At 39.0% G+C, this 24,713-nt stretch overlaps 1 protein-coding gene across 1 annotated transcript in view; it reads left to right on the top strand.

The window, feature by feature from the left end:
* The window catches only part of si:dkey-87k14.1 (leucine-rich repeat transmembrane protein FLRT2), a 58,694-nt gene extending 49,664 nt beyond the window's left edge, over positions 1-9,030 (top strand). The window contains exons 2-3 of the mRNA XM_062439870.1: positions 2,417-2,773; positions 4,531-9,030. Coding sequence (XP_062295854.1) covers positions 4,982-6,982 — 2,001 coding nt within the window. The 5' untranslated portion in view covers positions 2,417-2,773; positions 4,531-4,981 and the 3' untranslated portion in view covers positions 6,983-9,030. The remainder of the gene's footprint in view (positions 1-2,416; positions 2,774-4,530) is intronic.
* Positions 9,031-24,713: the final 15,683 nt, after the last annotated feature.

Raw genomic sequence — 24,713 nt, 5'->3', positions numbered from 1 at the left:
TTCGAATCATGAGAGAGAGAGAGAGAGAGAGAGAGTTGTGAATAGAGGACGTGAATCAAACCACAGACTGTGTTAGTGTGTGTGTCTGTGTGTGTGTGTGTAATATTGAGAGCATGGTTGAAGGTTAGCAGTTATTTGGATACTAGTGTGTTACAGCAGCACAATGATGCTTTCTTTATGTGAACTGTTGCTGAGTGCTAACTAGAGCTAAAAGGCTCTGTGAACACAGCTTGTGCATAGACTCTACATTTTATCACGCGTCCGTCTGGATGTATGAGTACATCTGAAGGAGGAAAAGTCACCGATGCAAAATCAGAAACAGGTCAAATGTTAAGCAACTGCATTCATTTAATTCAAACAACGCCGTGCATGAGCCATACTAGTTTTGTTTCATCACCCAGCTGGATGTTTGAGTCTGAAATCCTTACAAAGAATCCGCCTCCAAGCAGAAGCCATTCATTAAAAGGCCTCAAAGCAAGAAAAAAATGTCTATGCTACAAGAAATATACAATCTACACAAACTGTTTGGATGAGTTAGTAGCTTTTCTATTCATCTGTTGCAGGAGTTGGTGACACATAGGTCAGCTCAGAAAGTGAAACACAATGAGAGAAGAAACTCATGACTGACTGAGATGCTGTAACTTTAAATCTGAAAAAAAAAAGACCAGATCCAAACGGATGTATATAATTTAGCCAAAAAGGCTTTTTTTATGTGCATTAAAAAAAAAAGTCATCTTAATCAGCCATTTCTGAGACATAATGTAAAACATAAGTTAATGCAGATGTCTGGACAATGAACTAAAAAGTCTTAAAGTGAAATGATCATAGCATGTGTACTCCATGCTGCGCTGTGTAGTAATGACTCCTCCACTATCTCACACATATTTCTATGTTAGTAATGAGATGGAAATGTCTGTCAATTATTACATTTACTTGTCTTTTTACATATGAATGAATCAATACATGTGGAAGTTGTAGAAAAATGCACATAATGCAACATATGTGTTATATGTGTTTGGCACGTCCAATAGAAAGAAAGAGATGGAAAGGGGGGGGGGGGGGAAATGTGCAAAACATATAAAAACACACAGAAAAAGTGGTTGAATAAACATTTTGTGTGTGGCGGTTATGTTGTGGTAATGTGATTCATGTGTGTTATCGCAACATTAAAACTGTAAACACTGAAAGGAAAAATCCCATCAAATGTTCTAATCTTGAGGCTCTGCTTTGTAGAGGTGCCCCGTTTCAAAATCCATTCAATATTTACAATATTTCAGTTGTATTGTTCGTATTATTTGACAAATTTGTATTTAAACAAATCATTAACTTTCAACAAACCTGAGGCAAAATGACAGTTGTACATAGAAGTAATAAAGGCAGCGAAGAAAAGGCTGGAAGAGCTTTGATTACTCTCAATTATTTCTCACTATCCAGATTGATTTTTGTTGTTTGCTTTTTATTCTCCCTATTAATGTATGTCTATGTGTGATTTAGTTAGGAGTTCAATTAAATTACATGGGTTAATGTTTAATTTAGGGTAGATCAGGGTAATTTTTGCAACACCTTTTGCAATTCTGACTTGTTACACATTTAATATCATTTGGATATTGTACTCAAAAGGAACATGGCACTTATATAAATATTCCTCAGGCCAAATCGTTTCAGAATGTGTAGATGTTTTAATGTGGGACACTAGATTTTAGGCCTGTAAATACTTTCATTCACACAAAGCAGCCTTATCTGCCAACACTTTCTGAAATGTGCATACCCATATTTGTTCATTCAATTTCTTAAGAGCTACAATTTTTAGGTTAAAAAACGTGTAATTTCAAAACAATGTAAATGACACAATACGCATATAATAGTTATCTTTAAAATAATTGAATAGAAAAAGAGATAAATACACTGGAGCTTAGTTGTCCCGCATTAATCAATGTCCCATATTACCCTAATCCACTTTCATTCATATACATTGTTCCTTTGTCAGCAAAGTATAAGAAATGTAACGTTTTATAAGCGCGTTAAAGAACACACACCTCCTTTAAGTGAGAGAGAGAAAGGAGAGGAAGAGAGAGAGAGATAAAGGAGCCTATGAGGATAGGACAGAGGGAGGAAAAGGGGGTGTATAAGGCAGAGAGAGAGAGAGAGAGAGAGAGAGAGAGAGAGAGAGAGAGAGAGAGAGAGAGAGAGAGAGAGAGAGAGAGAGAGAGAGAGAGAGAGAGAGAGAGAGAGTGTTAACAGAGATAGAGGGAGTCTCGGGGCTCCAGGAGGGACCAGACAGTCTCCACAACAGCAGACTATGGACTTCATATCCCGGGTTTCTATCGGTGGAGCAGCGGGTGTTTGCCCGGGAGTCTCTAACTCTCCTCTCCTCTTTTCTTCATGTCCTCTTCTCCTCCTCCTCTGAATCCGGCAGAGGAACTTCACCGGCGGCTCCGGAGCAGCTCTGCGGGTCAGGAGTGTCAGGCTGTCGGGGTGTGTGTGTGTGTGTTTTTTTAAAGGACGCGTTGAGAAGATGCGGCAGAACACAGATGACCTGAACTTCAATTTTTCATTTTCCTGGCTGCTTTCGGTCAGGATCTTGCACATTCTGCATAATGCCACAGTTCTCCGCCGGCAAACCAAGTGAGAGCAGTCCTGATCCGCAGCGGGAGAGGAGAGCGGACGCAGCGGGCAGGATGCGGACTGTGTGCCCGGTGTGAGAGCAGCAGTCTGCGGAGAGAACAGCAGACTGGCTGGATGTGCAGCAACAATACTTTCTGCTTTCCTAAAGGTAAGAAAGACAAAAAAAAAAAAAAGACCAATCAGATAATTATGTTTATTTTCCCGCTAAATTTCATTAATGCAAATAATGGCATTTTAATTGTACCCCTTTTAAAATGGTCAAAATTGTCTTTACAGGCATAGTTTTAAAATTTTTAGTATACTTCAAAATTATAAGAATTTTTTTAAAGCTCTTTTTAAAAAAATAATTAATTTCATAAATGCCATCATCATCACTTCATTTTCAGTAGGTGTAAAAGCCGAAAAAGAAAAGCGCTCTCTCTCTCTCTCTCTCTCTCTCTCTCTCTCTCTCTCTCTCTCTCTCTCTCTCTCTCTCTCTCTCTCTATCTCCCTCTCTTTTAGAGCAATCCAAAGATTATTCTCCAAAACTGGGACAGCGCTGCTTAACAATAAACACTGCCTGTGGATAACTTTTTACAAGGGTTGCATGAATATATATGTCATAGGATTGATGCCAAAGACCCTGCTGATAAGGTCAGGTCACCGTAATTGTATTCAGTTTGATGCCTTATTTGCCCCCCCCACCCTCTACCCACACCCTCACCACCCTCTACCCCCACCCTCAAGGAACATTACATAACTATTGAACTCCCTTGGCCACAAATCAATGCAATCTGTCAATTGGCTGCTGCTGCCTGGTGCCATTTTATTAATCATCACTACCACCCAGATAACAACCACTAATAATACATTATCATCACTTCCTTTGCAGGGACTGAATTGGATTGTTAAGTGGAGCAGTATAGGGAGGTTTTATCACTGTTTTCCTCAATTCAGCTAAATAATGAGGCTTTTGTGTGTATACCAGCTAATGCCGTCGCTGCGGACGAGGAAATTGCTCCACTTTATTTAAATCTTATGACCTTGCGTTCACGGTAGCACCCCTGCACCTCCTCATTGTGAGAGGCCCACATCGATCTTAGTTGTGTCCCCGTGCGAGGAATTTGTCTCATCTTATCTCTGCTGACAGGTTGCGTTCATCACCATCCAGGACTCCTCCTTTCCTTCCAGCACAGCAGCAAAACTTAATGAATCAAAGGAAGAGTGAAGAAGAATGCAGAAGATTAGTCTAATTTACCATTAATTCAGGGCAAATATTTGGCTTTGTAAGCAAGTACTGATATCTGATGTCCCCTCTTTCACCTCTTGATAATTCCCCCCCTCCTGAGGATGACTTTTCCTGAATGCCGTGGGGCAGGGCACAATCCATTAGGGGGTGATCTACATTTGTAACAGAGTCATGGTGCTCATCAGCGAGCCAGTCGTCTCCTTGGCTTCAATTCACACCTTATTGCTTTGGCTGCCATGTTTTTAATCCTTTGGATTCGTCCATTTTTTAAAACGTTCTTTTTGGGGAGTTTGTTCACGTCCGTTGTTATCAACTCAGGACGAGGGGGGGAAGTTTGAATCTGCTTAGTGTATGTTTTCATTTAAGATCAGAGCTGGCGTTTGTAATCTGCACGCTGGCTTGGAATTTGTAATCTTGTTTTTCTCGTCATTTTACGACACCTTTGCTCTCTGTATCTTTTCCGAGTATCATTTTCTTCCAGCTGTGTGTCTGAGGAATATGTAGCAGATCTGTAAGTCATTTGTATGCACACTGCTCTGCTCTCCCAATTTACAATGCCTCGCTTTGCATTTGTGGGATGGAAAGAAGGGAAAAAAAACCCACCTTTTGTCTTCAGTGGAAAGCTTTTTTAGGGGAGGGAAAATACTGATTTTTCTATTATTCTTCTCTTGCAACAGGTTTCTGGATCCAAAGGTCGAGTAGGAGAGAAGCGTTATTGTTCTGGGACCAGCAGTGTGTAACGTGAAAGAGAAAGGAAGCAAGAAGAGGACATCCAATGATAACACCTCCACTGTATTGTACATGGCTCTGTCAGCAGAGATTGCTGAAGAGAGCTCTACCCGCCGGTAAAAGAGTAGAGAGGGTGAAAATGTGATGAACTTTATTAATGTCTCCCAACTTAATTATGGACAGAGGCTGGTCAAGAAATCATATTGCTTAATGAGACCATTGCTCTTATGTTGGGAAGCTTAGGACAACTAATTACCAAGGGATTACTCAAGAGCTTCTTCAGCACCAGGCTGCACATGTGGTCAAAATCTAATGACTGTTCTGTTGGATTTTTCGAATCGTCATTTCTTATTGTTTTTTCTCTGATGTGATTTCTGTATTTTTCTCGATCCTTTTGAAATGGAGATACAGTGGCGTTTATGGAATAAGGACTTGGCCTCCTTCATAAGGCCGTGGATACCCATTCTGTTAGGCCTTCACCTGCAGTTCTCCCGGGCTTCCAACTGTCCCGAGGAGTGCCGCTGTGACCGCACCTTTGTTTACTGCAACGAGCGGAGCCTGACCTCAGTGCCTCTGGGAATCGGTGAGGGTTATAAGACCCTCTACCTCCACAACAACCAAATCAATAATGCTGGTTTCCCTTTGGAGCTCCACCACGTGGCTTCTGTGGAAACTGTGTATCTCTATGGCAACCAGCTGGATGAGTTCCCCATTAACCTGCCCAAAAATGTGAGGGTTCTCCATCTGCAGGAGAACAACATTCAGACCATCTCCAGAGCGGCTCTGGCCCAGCTTCTTTGGCTGGAGGAGCTGCATTTGGATGATAACTCCATTTCTACTGTAGGAGTGGAGGAAGGGGCCTTCCGTGAGGCCTTGAGCCTGAAGATGCTCTTCCTCACCAAAAACCACCTGAGCAGTGTGCCTATCGGTCTTCCAGATGATCTAAAAGAGTTGCGATTGGATGAGAACCGGATTGCGGTCATCGCAGAGGAAGCATTTAGGAATGTCACCCGGCTAGAGCGCCTCCTGTTGGATGGAAACCTATTGACAGACGAAGGGATTGCGCCAGGGACATTCCAGGACCTGGCAATCCTGAGAGAACTCTCCCTGGCCCGCAACTCACTCACATACCCGCCCCCATTCCTCCCAGGGGAGGTGCTCATCAAGTTAAACTTTCAGGAAAATCAAATAAGCCGAATCCCTATCAGGGCATTCTCGGGATTGCACAAGCTCGAGAGGCTGGATATTTCTAGCAACCAGCTGCAGTCGCTGACACAGGGGGTCTTTGATGGCCTCGTCAGTCTCAGACAGCTCACTGTTCGGAACAATCTTTGGCTGTGCGACTGCAGTATCAAATGGGTGGTGTCATGGCTTAAATCTCTGCCAGCCTCGCTCAATGTGCGCGGCTTCATGTGCCATAAACCTGAAAAATTCCGGGGTATGGTGATCAGGGAGCTGAGTGCTGAGCTGGTCCAGTGCCCGCAGAGCACAGCGATGACACCCACTTCAACAGCTGATACTGCTCTAATCCCATCCCTGTCATCTTCTACAGACTCCCAGTTTGTTTCCCCCACCTCAAGGCGATCCTTCCCCACATTCCCCACCCTCTACCCTGTGTACACAACCAGAGAGGGGGGTTTGAGGACTAAGCAACCTCTGGATCCCAGAAAGGAGACTCTGCAGGTCACATTTGCCATCCTGAATGGCTCGGCTATCCACGTGAGCTGGGTGGCCGCTTTTCCGGTCACTGCCTACAAGGTGACCTGGGCCAGGATGGGGCCCAGTCTGACAGGGGACACGGTGAGAGAGAGGATAGTGGGTGGGGATCACCGGGGGATCCGACTGGCTAACCTTGAGCCAAAGTCCATCTATCGGATCTGTGTTATTCCCTTAGATGCATTCAATAATTACCGGCCCAAAGATGATACAGTGTGCACAGAGGCCATGACCACACCAGCCTCTTTCAACCCCAATAACAACAAAAGACCAACGGGGCCGGAGCAGGCCACACAGCATGAACCCAGCTCACCATTCTTGCTGGCTGGGCTGATCGGTGGGGCTGTGATTATAGTCCTGGTCATACTCCTCAGCATCTTCTGCTGGCATATGCACAAGAAGAGCCGCTCCAAGTCCTCCACCAAGTGGAAATATAATCGGGGTCGGAGAAAAGATGACTATTGCGAAGCAGGCACAAAAAAAGATAATTCCATCCTGGAAATGACTGAGACCAGCTTCCAGATAGTGTCACTCAACAATGAGCAGCTCCTCAAGGGAGATTTCCACGTTCAGCCTATTTACACCCCTAATGGTGGCATCGGCTTCCGGGACTGCCCCCTGGGGAACAACAGCACAGTCTACTGCAAGAACAATGTTCAGGATGCAGACTTTTCTCGCACATGATGGTTTTGGAAAGCATCAGAAGCATTTTTACTGACAACTACCCACACTTTACTGGACACTGTACAGTGTTAATATTATTTGAAACCCCCGTGTCTTCAAGAAATGTAATTTATACAACTGGCTGGACGATATCTTTTATATAACAACTTTGGATTTATAAGTTATTGGTTTGAAGTTGTGCTGTTTGAGTTGACATGTACAATCAGGATTCATTTATTTCTAAGTATTAAGGCTGGGTCTCACTTTGATTTTCAGTAATAGTGAATGATTTTGAAGTCATTGTATACTGTGACCATAGTTCATAGGGACAGAATCCACACTGTAGCTGCAGTACATCATGAGAGGACTGAAACCAGCTAGTGAACTCATGTATGAGAGAGGGAAAAAAAGAGACAGGCACAAATCAGCTACTTTCACCACTAGAGGGCATCTTTTTTCCTGAAGTCATACAGTCCACCATACAGTTTTCAGTGTTAAAACAGTGTGACTGTTTTTAGAAGTCATCACAGTAATATGGCACATTTGTTTAATTGCAACTACACTCGATTTAGATGCAAATTATTAGATTCCTGCTCTAGGAAGAGGACATATTTTTATGCAAATGGAATTTTTCTCTCTACTTTAAAAAAGGAAATTTAAAGGTCACACTCATTAAACATTCACAGAAAGTGGAAGGCTTCAGTGTTTTCACCTGCTTTTCAAGATTAATACATTACCACTGTAAAGGGGTCATGTTCTTTGTGCTGGCTGTGTTTGATGGTGGGTGTCATAAGAGTGAGCAGCAAAAAAGCACATCTATCATCTACTGTATGTTGAACCCATTAAAAAACAACTATTTCCCTTTTTTTTTTTCAGCAAAAATAATATTATGGTAAAACAGTATATATATGTGCCTTGAAGTTATCAGCTTAAAATGTCTTTTGAATCCATGTTTTTGCACAAAAGGTGTACTGTATATACATTCAATTGGAATTGTTGTTGACGAAACCTCTTGCTCTTGATTATTTATTTACCTCATTACATTTAATTAAAACATATCTTAAAATTGAATTTACTCCTCATGATCTGTCCTAGAATGATCGCTGTCTTAAAGAATACTCATGTAGGACAGTTCAGTGTGATTGTAACAGAGGTCTGGAGAGGGAAGGGTCCTTTGGGGATGACAAGTAAAAGCTCAAAAGCCACAAATGGATTGCACTCAAAGCCTGCTTAACACCAAGACATATGAAAGCAGTCTCACTGCTGAATCTTGTGCAACTAAGGGCATACATATAAAAAAATTCAGCCAGTGATGTCAAACAGTCGCCTACATTTGTGGCACATTAGGTAATGTCATACCTAGATAAGGTATTTAAAGAGTACTAAATGACCTGTTAAGTTTTGAAAGTCACAGATTCAAAACTGTAATTGCTTAAAAACATTATCCTTTATTTTCTGAAGCTGTCAACGCAGGGTGAAGGGCCACATCTGGAACCTTTTTAATGAGGAGTCCAGTGTGGAGGCTACAGCCTTATATGAAGCACTTGAAGACAGATGCATAAAACAAACATACTGCATGTTGATTTCATATTAAGGGTCTTTTCACCCAATTTAAAAACATATTCTCACTAGTACAGTGATTTCCGAACACATCCTTTCATGCAAGATTAATGCAGTCGTTTCGGTATTTGGGAAAGCGGTAATAGTACAAGTCAAACTGAATTTCTTTGAAATAATTATACTGGCCAGTACCAATATCAGTATTTGAAACCAGGTAACAATATCTCAGCCAATATGTGTGTGTTTTACATTACTATATGACACAAATAAACTGTTTTGATAAGGATCTTTGGAAATTTGGTAATTAAATAACTGTGACAAAGACATACAGTGAGCACAACACTACAGCTGAAAAAATTAATGTGTCAAAGCCCTCAAACGATGTTAAACATTTGTTTATTTTTTTTAAATGTTACTTTTATTATGGAGGTCATTCAGATTCCAGACAAGACATTTATAGAACACACATTACAAATGTTTGCGTTCAGCCTTTTTTCTAAATAAAAAATATGTCTTCTTCTATTGCTCTCCCATTCATTTCAATTTGAGCAATGCTACACATTTCTTTGATATCCTCTCTTCTGTACAACATATAAGCCAATACCATTAATTGATGCATGCAGTATTGGCTGATATATTGACCTGCTTTATTAAGTGGTTGGCTCTGACAATTTAACATTTTCAAGATCCTAAACTCACTTTTTCTTTTCATACATGTTTCTCATTAGTTAAAACACCCAAAAAAAAACACAAGGCTATCTGACAGTGAATTTACAGACAGTGAATCATAAAGTCTGACATTTGTTTCAGGTTCAAAGTATTTCCATCTTGCACTTTCCAAATTGTCTTTGCTATGTGAATTCATCTCGTGGAATCTTAATAGCCAATGGAACACTATTTGGCAATTGTTCCTCAACAAATCAGAATCATTCAACTTCACACAATCACCCTCTCCAGAGAGATAGTTGTCGTTTTATTCGTCCAGGTTTTGAGATATTTGTCCCTGAGATTTCTGAAAATGTATTAAAGTGTGGATTATCCAGAGTAACCAGGACAACATCATTTTTCAACACTGTGAGCACCGCCAAGTCATTTCCTTTCAACTCAATTGTATCGGTGTACAGGAAGAAATCTCAACAACAGATAATGATATAAAATCCAATCAAACTGTATCTGTATGGTCAGATAACATTACGGGTTAATGAGTAAAGATTTTTTTTTTTGTTATTTGGGAGAAATGACCCACTTGTAGAATAATATGTCACACTTCACAACAACTTGCAAAATATCGGAAGATAAAAGAATGCCTCATTGCAGATCCTTTGTCATGAGGCTAGTATGATTGTCTTTACAGATTTCAGTGTTAACGATAAATGACTGCTGCTGTTGGCTAGAACAACACATCTCTAGAAAAAAGATTGTGTCTAACTGTTTGGAAAAAAGTTTTTCAAATGTCTCTTTATTAAGTTGACACAATTTGGGGGGTGGGGGTGGGGGGGTGGGGGGGTCATGGTATCTAGCCAATTTTTTGAGTGCATTTGAATTTATTTCAAGAATTTCTTTTTTGACAAAAGAAAAAACAAACATCTGAATTCAAGGTCCTCTTATTAGCGTGTTTGGTGAAGTTGCCTTCGAGGCAGATCCCCATGCTATTGATCTAATGAGCCACCTGTGTGTGTTTACTTTATGTTGGACCCAAGACGAGCATTTGAAATGATTTATGTAAAACTGAAGCTCAAGCTGCTTTCCTGAATATATTCTGTTTAACCTGAGCCTGCATTTCCCAAATCACTTAGACAGAAGTCAGAATGACCCATGTGTCAGCATGGCCACTCAACATTGTAACAAAGTTATGTTTAAATATCTACTAAATCAAACTGTTCCCAAGATCAAAAATTAACTTTAAAATTCAAGCTTTGGTTGTATTTTTCTAGATTTGATCATCTGTGTTAGTCTATGTTAGATGCCCAGAAACACTGCCAGCTGTTTGCATTGGGTCTCTTCCTCTGTAGAAAGCTCTAGAGATCTGTTATGGGTCGCTTTTCCAGAGTCATGCTATCACAGCCGTTCTTATATTTTAATAAAAGCTTTACAGCATGAAGGTACAAAGGTTGTCTTTTATAAGAATAATTTACAGATTGAAGTGTTCAATTCAATTCAAGGTTTATAGCAAATATAAAGTACAGTAAAGGACACACACACACGCACACACACACACACCGTGAGAAAGAGAAAATATGTGTTCTCATCTGAAAAGCTAAAAGCTGTGTGCACATCCAGCATCACTAAGTTTCACACATTTGCAGCAAAATCAAATAACGCAGTGTTTTCCTGCATGGAGGAGAGAGCTAGGTCATTGTGTGATAACCCAGGGCAGGTAGTATTCCAGTACAGGAGGTTTCTGGGTCTTAGTGCAAAATATAATAAAGCTGGGGAGTGCCAAAGGTGGGGATTTTTTTACCCTTAGGAAAGAACTGTACAGAATATAAAGACGTGAGGAGGTTTGAATAACTAGATCCTACAATGCAGCTCTCACAGTCTTTTTGAAATATGAGCTAGATTTGTGTAAAGTTTGGTTCGATTTGCATTAATTCTGCATTGTATTTGCACTTCCTGTCCCTTGACGTCACATTTTCTAATGTATAAAGATAATAATAATCTTCGCTCTTTTTATCCCTTCTTAATGGAGTTGAAAATGTATCTTTACCATTACAGTAAGAGTATACATGATGGATCATTTCTGTGACAGGATTCTGCACTTCCCTGGTTAAAGAGGCTCAGGGACAAAAGGATCCCATTACTCAGGCTTCGTTTTTATTCTGTATAAACTGTGTTGGACAGTATTTAATCTTTCTCGTGGCCACAGATCCATATTTTTTGCTGGCAAAGCAGACATCAGATCTGTGTAGAATGTCAGAGTAGATACAAACAGAGAGAGGGCAGAGCAGGAACAAATGACAGCAGAGAAGGCTGCAAAGTATTGTAACTTCCCATCAAATCTTTAATTTTGGATCATCAGTGAGCTAAAGGGAAGTTCCAGTTTATCCGCAGTCATTTGTGTAGTTATGGCCATCCTTCATATCAGTCATAATAACATTTTAAGTAGCAAGTTAATTGTTGAAATCTCGGAACATGGTGACATTGCTAAAAATATGTTTGATGAGTAAAGAAACAGGAGCAGTAAGATGATAGGATGTTCAGGTTAGTCAAAGTTAAACTATGTTAGATATTACACTAGAAAATGTCCTTTGCAGATACAGTATCTGTCACATTTTACAGACTGACTCCTTAGTTTAACTTTGAGTTTAACTTCGTTATGTTGTAGATGTGTTGACACTGTTTATTAGACACATGTTAGGTGAACTCAGCTTCACTTTTACCTCCAAACAAATTTTGGTTTAGAAAATCTGACTCCTGGAAAATATCACCATGTTCCAGCATCTCAGCAATTACTTTGGTGAGTACAATATTATGACAACTGGTAGAAATCAGGGCCAAAAATGACAAAAAAAAATTTATTATCCAGTCTTATTGTTAAACAGCTGATTGTCATGTCGAGTTTTTTCAGTTTTTCGGTCAATTAAATACAGAAAACATCTATAATTATTTTCTATAGATTTTCATACGTAGGTTCTCACCTGTGATTTGGGGTCACAAGAAGCTTTTTTTAAGGGGCCATAAGTTGGACGCCACTCGAGAGATTTTATATTACAGTACAACACAATGACAGTGTTACTGACAGCTGTAACCATTCCTCTCCTCTATACTAAAATAACTACACTACCCATACGACGATAATATGAAGCTTCAGCAGTCTCAGTTCCCCTTTTTTATTTTTGTCTTGGTAGTCATGTGTAATTACAATAATAATAGCTTTATGTTGCACCTTTCAAAACAGTGTTTGAAGTGCTTTACAAATGCAAAGAACACAAGTTAAGACAACTGAGAACCATAATTACATTTTGTGATTACAGGTATAGAGAATAAAACAATAACATATTCAACAATGCAAAACATACATATATGTATACAATAAAATGAGATAAAACAGAAAACAATGAAACCCATGCAACATTGTGGAACAGGAAACATAAAAATCGAGCTAAGATGAATAAAATATTATTTTAAAGAGATACATATTATGACGATGTCACTGACTCTGCAGCCTCAGATATTCGTGCGGGGAAAAAGGAGCGATATGATGGGTTTCTTTGAATTGGTTATGGGTCGAGTGGCTGCATCTGTTCTAGCTGCAGGCATGTTTTTAGCTTAACCTTGAATATAGACAACTGCAACAGTCAAAACACAATGTCATAAAGGGTTTTATGACCTTCCAAAGGTTAGCAAAGCAAGAAAGCAAAAACCTCATTTTTGAGATGCTCCCCCATTGGACGAAGGCATGATTGAAACATTCCTGTGAGTTGTTTGTCAAATGAAAGGTCAGTATGGAAGACTACATCAAGATATTTGATGACGGGGGGCAAAGACTCTTCTACAAAATGGGATTGGACTTGCTGATGGAAGTTGGCTTCTACCCTGTTTTCTAAAGGAATATAGGTTTGTGGGTCTGGTATAGATCTATTGTGTGTAGGTGCACTGCCCATGTTTTATGCCCCCAACAAAACCTTCACGCTACTAGCAGGACGTATCCCTCCACCACGGCTCAGCAAGGACAGACAGTGTGTTTCAGTCGTGGTTTCACAAGCCCCTCGGTCACCTGACCCCTGAACACTTCCCCTCGAGGGAATCCCGGTCGCCATGTTAAGTGATGTTCCTGCAGAAAACTCCAGTGGACTCGTGTGAGGTCGAACTTCAGTGGCCCGAGAGAGCAAGTGAGCAATGATGTAGACTCAAACTAAGCATACTATTCAGAATATTACAATACAGAATACTACCCTGCTATAACTTGCATCAGTTAACATAAACACATTTCCCTTATTCCAATACATGTTATCATTATTGAAGACACTGATGAACTCTACAAAACATGTTATTGATCAATGCAGGGTATGACATGAACAGGAAACCGTTATTAAAAGTATGTGACAACTGAGGTTTGATTAGGTTTAGGCACAAAAACACACTTGACAACCTTAATGATTCTGTTCCAGTCTGTTCCTTACTGCCATTATCCACCAACCCACCAGAGACCTTCAGCTTTTTCTGCCTGTGATGCCTAGACTGAGTGGGAGTAGGACAGATACTTAGATAGTTTACAGATGCTTTAAATATTAGGATGAAATGACTAACCCTTACTTACTGTTGATATTCTACAATTTTGACCCGGTCTAAGCATCCCCTAATAAAAAGTGTCTATACCAAATGTTGAACCACAGACGTGTTTAGAAAGCATCAATAGTGGATCTAACTGATCAATAAATGTGATTAAACCTTGATTAATGTTTCAGAGAGCAGAGAGCGTGTCATCAGTCTTCACTTCTACATCATAAAAAGAAATCCTCATAACTACTATCTATAACTACTATTAAAAACTAGTATATAAGTATACAAATTTAAAAAATCTTTTTATTTTTGGGCATTGTGGGCCACCTTAGGAAAAGTCATTTGGTGGTGTTTTTACACCTCCCGTTTGTAAAAATGGGTCAAATTTGACCCTGAACAGTATGTAAGGGTTAATCCTGCCTTGTGTTCTTACCAGAGTTAATATAGTTAAAGAAAACTAAAACTAGTGGTGAAAAAATAATTTAGTTTTTTGAAATAAATAATAAAAATGAAATGAAAAACTACAATGATTAATGCTAAACAAACTCAAACTAAACTGAATTGCAGATTAAATCAGCTTGGATTTTTACAGTGTCCTGTTCAGTTTGACTTCTTGAGATAACAGGATGCTTCCAGTAGGGGGCAGCATAGCAGATTCTGGCTAGTGTATAACACACAAGAAGAAGATGCTTGACTTGCAATTTACAATTTTTGAGAAATAAGTTGTTCTAGGGAGAAAACGTCACAGAACTATTTAGACTCCGACCCCGCAGTAGATAAAAGTAAAAGTGTGGTGATGAAGAGTGATGGGAACATTTGTGGGATACAGCTAAAAGGGAAAAATCCCACTAATGTGAAAGTCCACCTTGGAAGTTCTCACACAGAAGCAGGTGACAGCTAACGTAAGCTCACAGTCAGAAACACAGCAAACCTTACCTCAGTGTCAGCATTATTTCATCCTAATCAAGGCTTTCCTCCTAATACCTGAAAAACTAAAATTAAAACTAAATAAAACCTCAACTAAACTTAATTGTTAAACTAACTCAAACTAAACTGAAATAAAAAACACAAACTAGAAAACTAAATAAAAACAAAACCTAATGAAAATTTCAAAACTATAATAACCCTGGCTGTTACATTACCATAGATGCTCTTTGTGTTTATTGATTTGCTCTTTATAAATATGCATAGATAGATTGAAGGTGTATCTGTAGGTGGACAGAAGGTGCATATCTGTAAATATCTAACATGCTAAAATGATTCCACAGTATCAATATGTTGGGACATATTTGGTTTCTGTGTTTCTGGTTGATGCTATATTTTCCCTCCAGACTGTGTCCACAGCCTGATTTTCCCTCCACACCTGCCTTCCATCAGTCTCATTGGCCCTGCCCTGCCCCCTGTGTCTTCCCCAGCCAATCAGCTCTTTTCCTGTTCTCCTGTTCCACCTGCAACTCATCCCATAATCACTTTAGTTTGTATTTAAGTCCTGGTTTTCAGTTTGCACTTGAGGCTAAATAAATGTGTTGTTCTTCAGCTTTGCTCTGCCTACAGTCTCCTGTGTTTGTATCCACATCACAGTACACCTGGGAAAACATCATTTGGGCTAACGTAGACACCTTGTTAAAGTCAGGGGACCTTTTTTGTTACACAATAATAACCATAAGGTTAACACTGTTGACTCACAGTTGGAAACAGGAAGTGAACATTGATCTCCTATGTTAAATGCAGACATTTTTTGACTTTCCATCCATCCCAACCTCATACTTACAGACTTTGCTGCTATATAACAATGTCATCTTCCTTGTCTCCCATCACAATTACAACAATGCTTCTTTTACATACATGTTCAGGATTATTTGTTGTGGAGGTCGGCATATGATCCAGATGATGAGGATGAGAATAAAAATGAGAAGGTGACATGTTTATTTTTTACTGAGCAGTGAAATGCTGACACTTTGAATGATGATGAAAGACGATATGTACAGAGAAGCGAGATGTTTTAAAAAAAACCAACAACACAAATTCTGGTTGCACACTGAGAGATCAGATATAAATTAGATCTAGGTTCACACATGCCCAGATCTGATATGAAAAAAATCACATTTTGTTTCTTCCTTTTTTCATGAAAAATTTGATTTGAGACACTTGGAGGCAAGAAAACCCAGAAAAAAAAAATCAGACTTGGGCTACTTCAGCATATAATGTGAACTCTCTGTGATCATTTGCTGAAAACGCTGTCTGCTCTTTGGTATGTGAGATGAAGTAACTGCAATGTATAAACAGTTTGACTTTTCATCTTTCAATATTATCTGTGGAGTCTGCATATGGCTGTGTTCCATTTGAGATCTTCCAGTCCCCTCTGCCCACACACTGAAAAAACAAAGATGGGATGGTATACTAAAAAAACTGGAAGATACCAACATGTGTAACTCAAACTGCTGGAGACTCATTAGCATCATCTGAAACTGGGATGAGGACTGTGGATTTGTGGACCCATCTCCCACCAGTGGTACCTCCTCCAAAGCTGCTGGGTGTTTTTAAACTTAATTTCAAAGCTTTTTTTTTCTCATGGAGATTGAAAGGAACAAGAGCAGGAACAGTGGTCAAAGAGTGGGGTCGAACCTTGCATGGAGTTTAAAAGCATCTGACTGTGGGTTGGTGTGGCACTGTCAGTCTACCGGCAGCTCTCTGGGACTGGGCTTATACTTAAAGCAGCTGTCACTGTGTGTAGTAACTCAGTAGTAATGTTTTCCTGTTATAAATAGACTATAGTGGTAAATACAATTTTACTAGTTTGCAAACACAGCAGTCATGATATGATGTGTTCCATTTTCTGCATTCTTACACTTTCAGCCCAACACCACCAAGAAAAGTTACATCAGATATCTCAGCATGGTCACGTGGATCCATCACATGATGGAGTCTTTACTCTCCATCTGTGCAAATCACAATTGCAGTGGAATGGTTGGAGCAGGCAGGTGTGGCTGTTGATTGGTGGTAAAGAACTAAATGTGTTCCAATCTGGTTCTTCATTACCAAGAGCTGCTTTGGAAACACTGATTCAGGCCAACTGAAGAAAGCATACACACGTTGTGATACAGTGACTATTTCTTAGTGAGTGTGGAGTATAATTTTTGAGGATAGTTATTAACAATGCATAAGGTTGTATTTGATATAAGGGTATTTGTTGATTGACTATTAATTGCTAATGATAATCAAAACCAATGATGTTGTGTTAAATGAAGAAGATGTGTGTGATTCTGCATTTACTGAGTGAATAAGTACTTGCAGTAAGAAAAGTAATTGGGTAATATTGAAATTGAAATAACTTGTGGTAAACACTGCTGAGACAGCTGAATAGCAGCTGTGGGGAGTATTGGGTAGCACTGAGTGAGGGAAAAAACAGAACTCAAGGCTGAGCTAAAAGGCTCCTAGAGAACCGAAGCACCTGCAAAGCATGGAGTGAATGGGGAGAATGGAGCAGCCACTGAAAGTGGTTGGGGGAATCTTAAGATAATAGATAATTAGATAACATTTTCCCAAAAAGAAGAAACATTTATTTATTTATTTTAAATCAATAAAATCATATTGTGTCATATGCAGTAACCCAAATTATTTTTGGGTTAATTAAATGTCAAAGATTAATTTAATTCCAAATTAACTGGCAAATATTTTCTATTCACTGGAAAAAAATTAAAAAGCAGTTCTTCTGAATATTTTTTCCTGTTTTTCTGAATTAATGAGATATTTGAAAATCCTGCGAGGAGCTCCCACCTGCAAGTAACGTTAACCTATCGTTGCTGTTCCCACTCTACGGAAGCATATTTCTGTCATGCCAGATAAATTATTCAGAAAAAACAGTGAAAATGATCTCAGAAAAACAGAGCTTTTTTTATTTTTTTCAAGTGAATGCAATACGCTTCCGTACTTCTTGAAGAAGATATGTGGTGTAAATAATTTGCATCAGCAGGGTGAGCATTACATCCTGTTGGCACAAAACTGTTGTGCAGCATCAGCATCATGTCATGTCAGAGTTACTGTAATCACCTGTTTCCAACTAGTAAATACAGGTCATGATAACATTGAAATAATGGGAACTTACACTTTTCTATCAGTTCAGAAAATACAATATGTCACTTAATCACACAGAAGTCGTTGAAAAGGCAAACCCCTCAACCCTCACACACTAATTCTGCAATCACACATCTGTATCTAACATCTGCCGCTAACATGAGCACACATTAGTATCTGTATAATTGCTACATGGCATTTCTTTAGTTCTCAGTTAACTTTATTTTGCTATTTTACTTTGCATTGTGCACCATGTTTTTTTTTTCATTGTTGATCGTTCCATGGGCCTAGAAACTACACAGACTATCATTTACCTCCTACATGACGTCACCAGCCACTTGATAGTGAGGAATTTACCCAGGAGAACACAGCATGTGTGGAGGTTCATGCAGTCACTCCCAGTCCTGGGCAGATGTCTTTGTTTCTAGCCACACACACTATCTGTGTTACTCTAGGGATGGAAATGTTGGTCGATACACCACTTTAGTCCAGACTGAAATATCTCCACAAATATTCAATAGATTGCCATTAAAGCTGGTCCAGACACTCAAATTGCCCAGAGGAAGAATCCTGATTAATTAGACTTTCATCTGCTACAAGCCACCAGCTGGTTGACATTTTTGGTTCAGGGGAAAATATATATAAGGTAAAAAAGAATGTATTGATCCTTGAGGGGAAATTCACAAATTAGTGGATGAATCACCATATAATGTGTTTTCTCTGTTTTTTTATTTTATTTCAGAAGAGTGTTCTGTGTGTGTATAAGTACATTCAGAGCCACTAAACCAGAGACGAATTCCACAAATGTGTAAATGTACTTGGCCAATAAAAATGACTCTGATATTAAATATACTGTATATGGATCAGCATGTTAGCATTGTCATTGTGAGCATGTTAGCTTATTTTTACATCAGTGCCACCTGGATAACCTATACTTGACTTTGTATCAGATTGAAGAAAAACATCTTAAAGATATCTCTACTACACACAGAGAAAGAGGGTTCTGCTGTAGTAACTGAAGTGGAACGACACATTTCAGACTGAGACAATTGCAGATGGAAGGGGAAAAAAAGGACTATAGCTTTTTCCTGGTTTCCAGATCAAAACGGTAGCAGCAGTGGTCCACCAACAAGCAGCCAAAAAGCTTCCACTATTGTTCATTTTGATCGCTTTCTCTCTCTGAGAACTGTTACACTGGAACCAACCAACCAGTCAAATTGTTTTTTTGTATAAGGCTTGAAAGAGAATCAAAATTCATGCTCTATTAGAACTGAGTCTTTACATCCAATACGCCTACTAACATACACATAGACAGTGCTGCAGCAGAGCAAGGTTTAATCCCCTAGGCTTCTTTTCCAAAGTAGTGAGTGTACCTATCAATCCCAAAGCAAATGCTATTTAACACTTTGTTCATGTTCAAGGCATCAGAAAGGTCTTTGTGGATGTGTAAGGAAAAGCAGGTTGTTCAATCCTGTCTTTGTTGATTGGCTGCCGGTCATCAAACAATGGAGGGTCAAGAAAATTTGGACATCGGCACAGCGAGGCAGAGGCACAGTAGCTTCTGCCTCACTAGTACCTCACTAAAAATACCTGCTGTATCTCCCACTACTTCCAGAACTTCAACAAGGCTGGCGAATTTATTGACTTTTGTTATCTGTTTGGAGTTCAAAGCAAAGATCTAGGACGTCTAAAGGTTTGAAAGCATTTCCAAAAGATACCGAATTATTACCACACCACCTGAGAGTGGCGGGACAAAAAGTCTTGGTATGTCCCCTATTTTGGAGGCAGTATTGAATTCACAATATTGATCATGTGCTAGTTTCTGTTTGAAGGCAATGCTGCATCAACAAATTAGGAAAATGGGTAAACCACTGTAATATAAGACATTTCCTGTTCTTGTCTATGTTTGACGAATGTTTCACCACTGTCACTGTATTTTGGTGTCTTGTAAGTCTTGTGAGTAATGTGGACTGGGCCCTTGTATGTGCATGACACAATAAATAAATAACTAACAAATAGGACACATGAGGGAAGGCTCAGTCCGAATATTTGGACCTAAACAAAACACCTTAATGGTAACGAACCTTTTAAAATAATGGTACCGATAAACATAACTTAAATGCAAAAAGACATACTGCTGATTAGAGATACCAGATGTAGTACTTTAACCAAACTAATGCATTTTTCCAAATGGAGGGATTCAGTTTGTATAATGTTGTAAATGGTTTTAAAGCAACAGCAGAGGCAGTGGACTAAATCAAGTGTCTGTTCCTCTTTAATTCATAGTGGATAGATAAAATAGCCCTCTGATTCCCAGGAACGTTTGGCTTCCGCTTCTCTTGGTCATTACTGTGGTCAGCTTGCATTAAATTGCATTAGAGAGCCACTAGCAGCCTCCATTCCCTCTTTACAAGCACTCTCACACACACACACACACACACACACACACACACACACACACACACACATTTACTCCACACACCTCCACACACACACACACACACACAAGTATTGATCTCTAGAGCTCCACTGGATTATGAAAAATGGCTACCAACCTTAATGACACTTCACCTGAGATAGATTGCCTCTCTCCACTGCTTTGCTAGTGAGGTGAAAATGCGTGCACAGGGAAATCAGTGGTAAAATGTTGTCCCAGTCTGTCCCTGTATCTTCTCGCATTGATTAACTGTTAAAACAGAAAGATAAAGGGATAATTTATGCTTGAAATGATGAATGGATTGCATAGCCGAGGGTCATTTTGATGGCGTTAAAGCCCCACATCGTGGTGCACGGTCCAGTCATTTCATCAAAGTTGGAGGAACGTTTTGCACTCCACTAGTATTCTTGATGAACTTTAATTTGTACAGCAGCGACATTGTGTTGTTTAACCTCACAGTGAGAGTCAGCCACATTCAGATACATCAGGTCTAATAAAAACACACAGATCAGGAGGGAAAAAAGGATTACATTTGCACATAAAATCCACATATCATACCATGTCTAATAAAATAAAACTCAACTTGCAAGGCTAGTTTTTTTTTTATCTTATCTCTGTTTCCTGTCACTCTCTACTGTCAGACTATCCAAAAAAAGTAGCCTGTTCTCTTCGAGTTGGCAGCTTTCCTCAGCTTATCTTTTGGTACCTGATCCCTTGAGGAGGAGTAAAACATGAAATATTGTTAATATTCCCTTCACTGTACAATGAAATACACAACTATGGCAAGCAAGTTCAAAGATGAAGCAGGTAGCTGTAAATCTGTGAGTGATGTTTATAACATCAACAGTTTGGGTAAAGACATTGAGATGTTTGTCAGATGGCTGCTTCTTACCCCTACTGACACCTCATCTCAGCAATTAATGTGAAAATGAAAAACTACGAACATTTGACCCAAATTGTAATAAACAGGAATTGTGCTTTAAAGCAGAATACACTATTTTTATGCTAACTGGGGTAACCCTAACCCTAACCCAGAACAAGTGACACACAACAGTATCAGTTGTGTTAACAGCTTATAAATTGGTGAAGTGAACAACTTAGCAAACAAGTTCCTATTTTACTGTACACATCAATTAGAGATGGAACCATATTTAGCATCCATTATGAATTTGCTTGTCACTGTGTTCTTATTAAGGTGCATTGACACTACTTTTAGCTCTGTTTACTTGCTCTGTAGCTTTTTACTAGCTTGTTGATCTTCTGTTTGGTGCTGAATGAACATTGGACTTTTTTAAGCTGAAAACCGCTGAAAACAGCTGCTTGAGTGGTGAAACAATGAGCTTAAAGAGGCAAAAAATCTCGTAGAGCTGAGGGGAAGTTCGTGGTAATTGTCTGTGGGTCCGTCACTACAGATGACACCTTTCACACTATATATAATCGTATGAGTTACTGTTGCATAAAGATATTCATTCAATTTAATTTTATCTATATAGCACCAAATCACAACAAAAGTTATGTCAATGCATTTTTCACATATAGCAGGTCTGACCCTGTAATGCCAAGTGAATCATATTTGATTCATGAGTTTTAGAGAGCTCTACATCATCAGTGTAAAACCTGATGTATACGATCAGATACATGTAGTGCACAGATAAACCACCAGGGGACTTTTTATTTGAGGCATTGACGTTTTCAATCAGTGAGCCACAATTTGGGCATGGATAATTGTTTGCCAGTTTAGAAAAAGTGAAGATTTAAAAAAAAAAAAAAAAACATTCAATAGTTTGTGATACTACAAGAGGAATAGTTACTGGATTGATGTAATGTTGAATGACTAAATATTTTGTATCTTATTTGATGGTAAATTCCAGTTGAAAATGTGTGTATCAGATTAGATACAGCAGGTATAGAAGCTCATTTATCTGTTAATCTGTCGAATGTCATTTTATTGCATTTCATATTGTGGCTGATATCAGCTCTATGCAGGACTTAAAGATATTGTATTCAATACATTTATAAAACATTCTATGAAAAATAAAAAAAATTCAGCATGCATCAAATATGATACAAAACAAAACTTGTACTGTATAGGGAAAGTGTTAATGTAATTAATTATGTAAATGAAAATGAAAAGAATTTACTAGTGATTACTTGATGGTTCAGGTTTTACAGGGTTAAACCGTACTCTTTAAATTTAAACAGACCCAACATTCCCCAATGATCGGAAGGTGATGGTGTCATAAGTGCAGCTTTAAAGATACATTGTCAGTTTTCTTAGAGAGCACCCCAAAATACCCTCATTTCCTCATCATTGTTAAACTGAACACATTTCAATGGTAAAAGGCAACACAATAGACGAACTGCTTTCCCCTTTTCCGCACCCTGCTGATTATCCTCATATCATCATAATGCATGTACAACTTTCACCTATCAGGAAATAAGCATGTTTCGTAAATCCCACGAGCCCCTCGGTCTAGACTATTGTAAACACGTGACTCACTTTTGCTCAGACAGTAAACCAGTTCATTAAAGTTGGACAGTATCCTGTGTGAGGAATACTATTCTGAGCAAATCCTGCTTTCCCAGCAGCTGTTAAAAAGTTGCTCCGGCTCTCTTTGTTTCCACTTCCCTCGACCTTGACATGGCTCTGTAGAGTCCAGCTCGCTCCTCTAATCAGCCTGCACTCTGAGCCTCGGCCTATTGTGTGTTTTTGTGAGAGTATATGAGTATGAAGGTGTGTGTATACGTGTGTGTGTGTGCCTGCAGTGATGTGAGTCCCGGTGCAGACAAAAGGTTAGTTATAGGATGCAGCCTTTTCTGGCTCACACAGTGTGTCCTATTATCACCAACATATTGGACCAGTAGGCTACATTAATCACACTGTTGGCAGCGCACCAACAACCTCAGCTTTCATCATCATCGGCGATATTGCAGTTTTTTGCATGATGACAGACTGAGAGTATTAAGAAAAAGCTAACAAAATCAGTCAGCCCTGTCAGCTTCGAACCGTCCATCCACACAGTAGGTTTAAATTGCACAACAGAGTCATGATTCAAGGCAAGGTCAGCCCACCATTTGGTTCTTTCTTCATATCCAGCTTTCGCTTCATTCGCATCATGTCAGATTGGTTTTAAATATGAGCTTCCAAGAGGGAAAAGCCTTGAATTACATGTCTTTTTTTTTCCTTTTTCTATTGTAGGTTTCGAGATCAGAGGCCAGATGACTTTCACTAAATGATTACACTGTACAAAACACATCAGCTGACCCTGAAAAAAGGCAAGAACATCTATAATATGGACAGTCCTATCATAGCTTTGGAAGCTCATTCAAGGATATGAATTACATGATGCAGCAGAAATGGAAACACACATGGTAGAGATGTAAGTCTATATCCACAAGGAAGAATTCTTTATGTTTTACAAGCTTGAATTCTGATGGGCAACATCTTAGTTTAGCATGTTAGCAAAGTAAAGCTGAGGCTGATGGATTGACATTAGCTTTGCAGGTATTCATTTAAAATATTGGACAGATTAAAATATTGATCAGATGATGGCACTTGATCAAAAGACAGAGGATCACTAAGGTTATTATAAATTCATCCTGAGGGGATGAATATCAACATTAATGTCAGAACCAGATTTAATGGCAATACTTGCAATAATGGTTGAGCAATTTCTCTAACATGTCCCACAAATGAACCTGAAGAAGTCAGGGGATCATCAGTAGGTTTCATCCCCTGGGAACCATGGATGTTGGTACAAAATTGGAATGGCTATCTATCGAATAGTCAAGATTTGATTGTTGTGAAGAAAAATAAGCTTCTATGAGAAGATCCGAGGATACTTGGCATGCTCCATTTTGTTACTATAGCAGCATATTCTGTATATTGCAGTGATTGTTTATTATTGGTTTTTTTCTACAGTGACGTGGAATCTGTTGAAAATCACTAGATCAGTGTGTTTCTTATCCATTATAATTAATGCAACGTTATTCCTTTTAGTGAAACTGTAGGAAGAGGGCGACTTAAAGTGTGATCAACTAATAAGACTGGCTTGGTTTGATGCAGCTACTGTACCTCCTATATGATGTTGGGAAATGTTCCTGTTTGATCTCAGTCATATGGGAGCATCTGACCATCTGTAACTATTCAATCTACCATATATGAAAGCATAAGTGAATTTGTTGGCTCTATGTGTAGCTAAGTGGCATTATGTGTAGAAAAGAAATATCAGGAGGTCAATAAATTAACATTGAGGGACCCCAGTGCACAACGTTAAAGGAAGTGTTAGTCTTTCTATGGCAACAAACAGATAAAACCAACATAAGCATTACATTTGTTCTGCATGTAAACCATGAGTGCCTTTACTGTGAATTATATCATTACAGATGCAAATAAAATATATGTGCTTCCCGAAGTTGATATTGTCCAATTTGTGAAAGAATGATACATTTGGGACA

The sequence above is a fragment of the Scomber scombrus genome, chromosome 19, assembly GCF_963691925.1.
Source record: "Scomber scombrus chromosome 19, fScoSco1.1, whole genome shotgun sequence".
Classification (NCBI taxonomy): Eukaryota; Metazoa; Chordata; class Actinopteri; order Scombriformes; family Scombridae; genus Scomber; species Scomber scombrus.
Note: the sequence above shows the minus strand (reverse complement) of the source record. Positions and strands in the feature narration are given on the sequence as shown.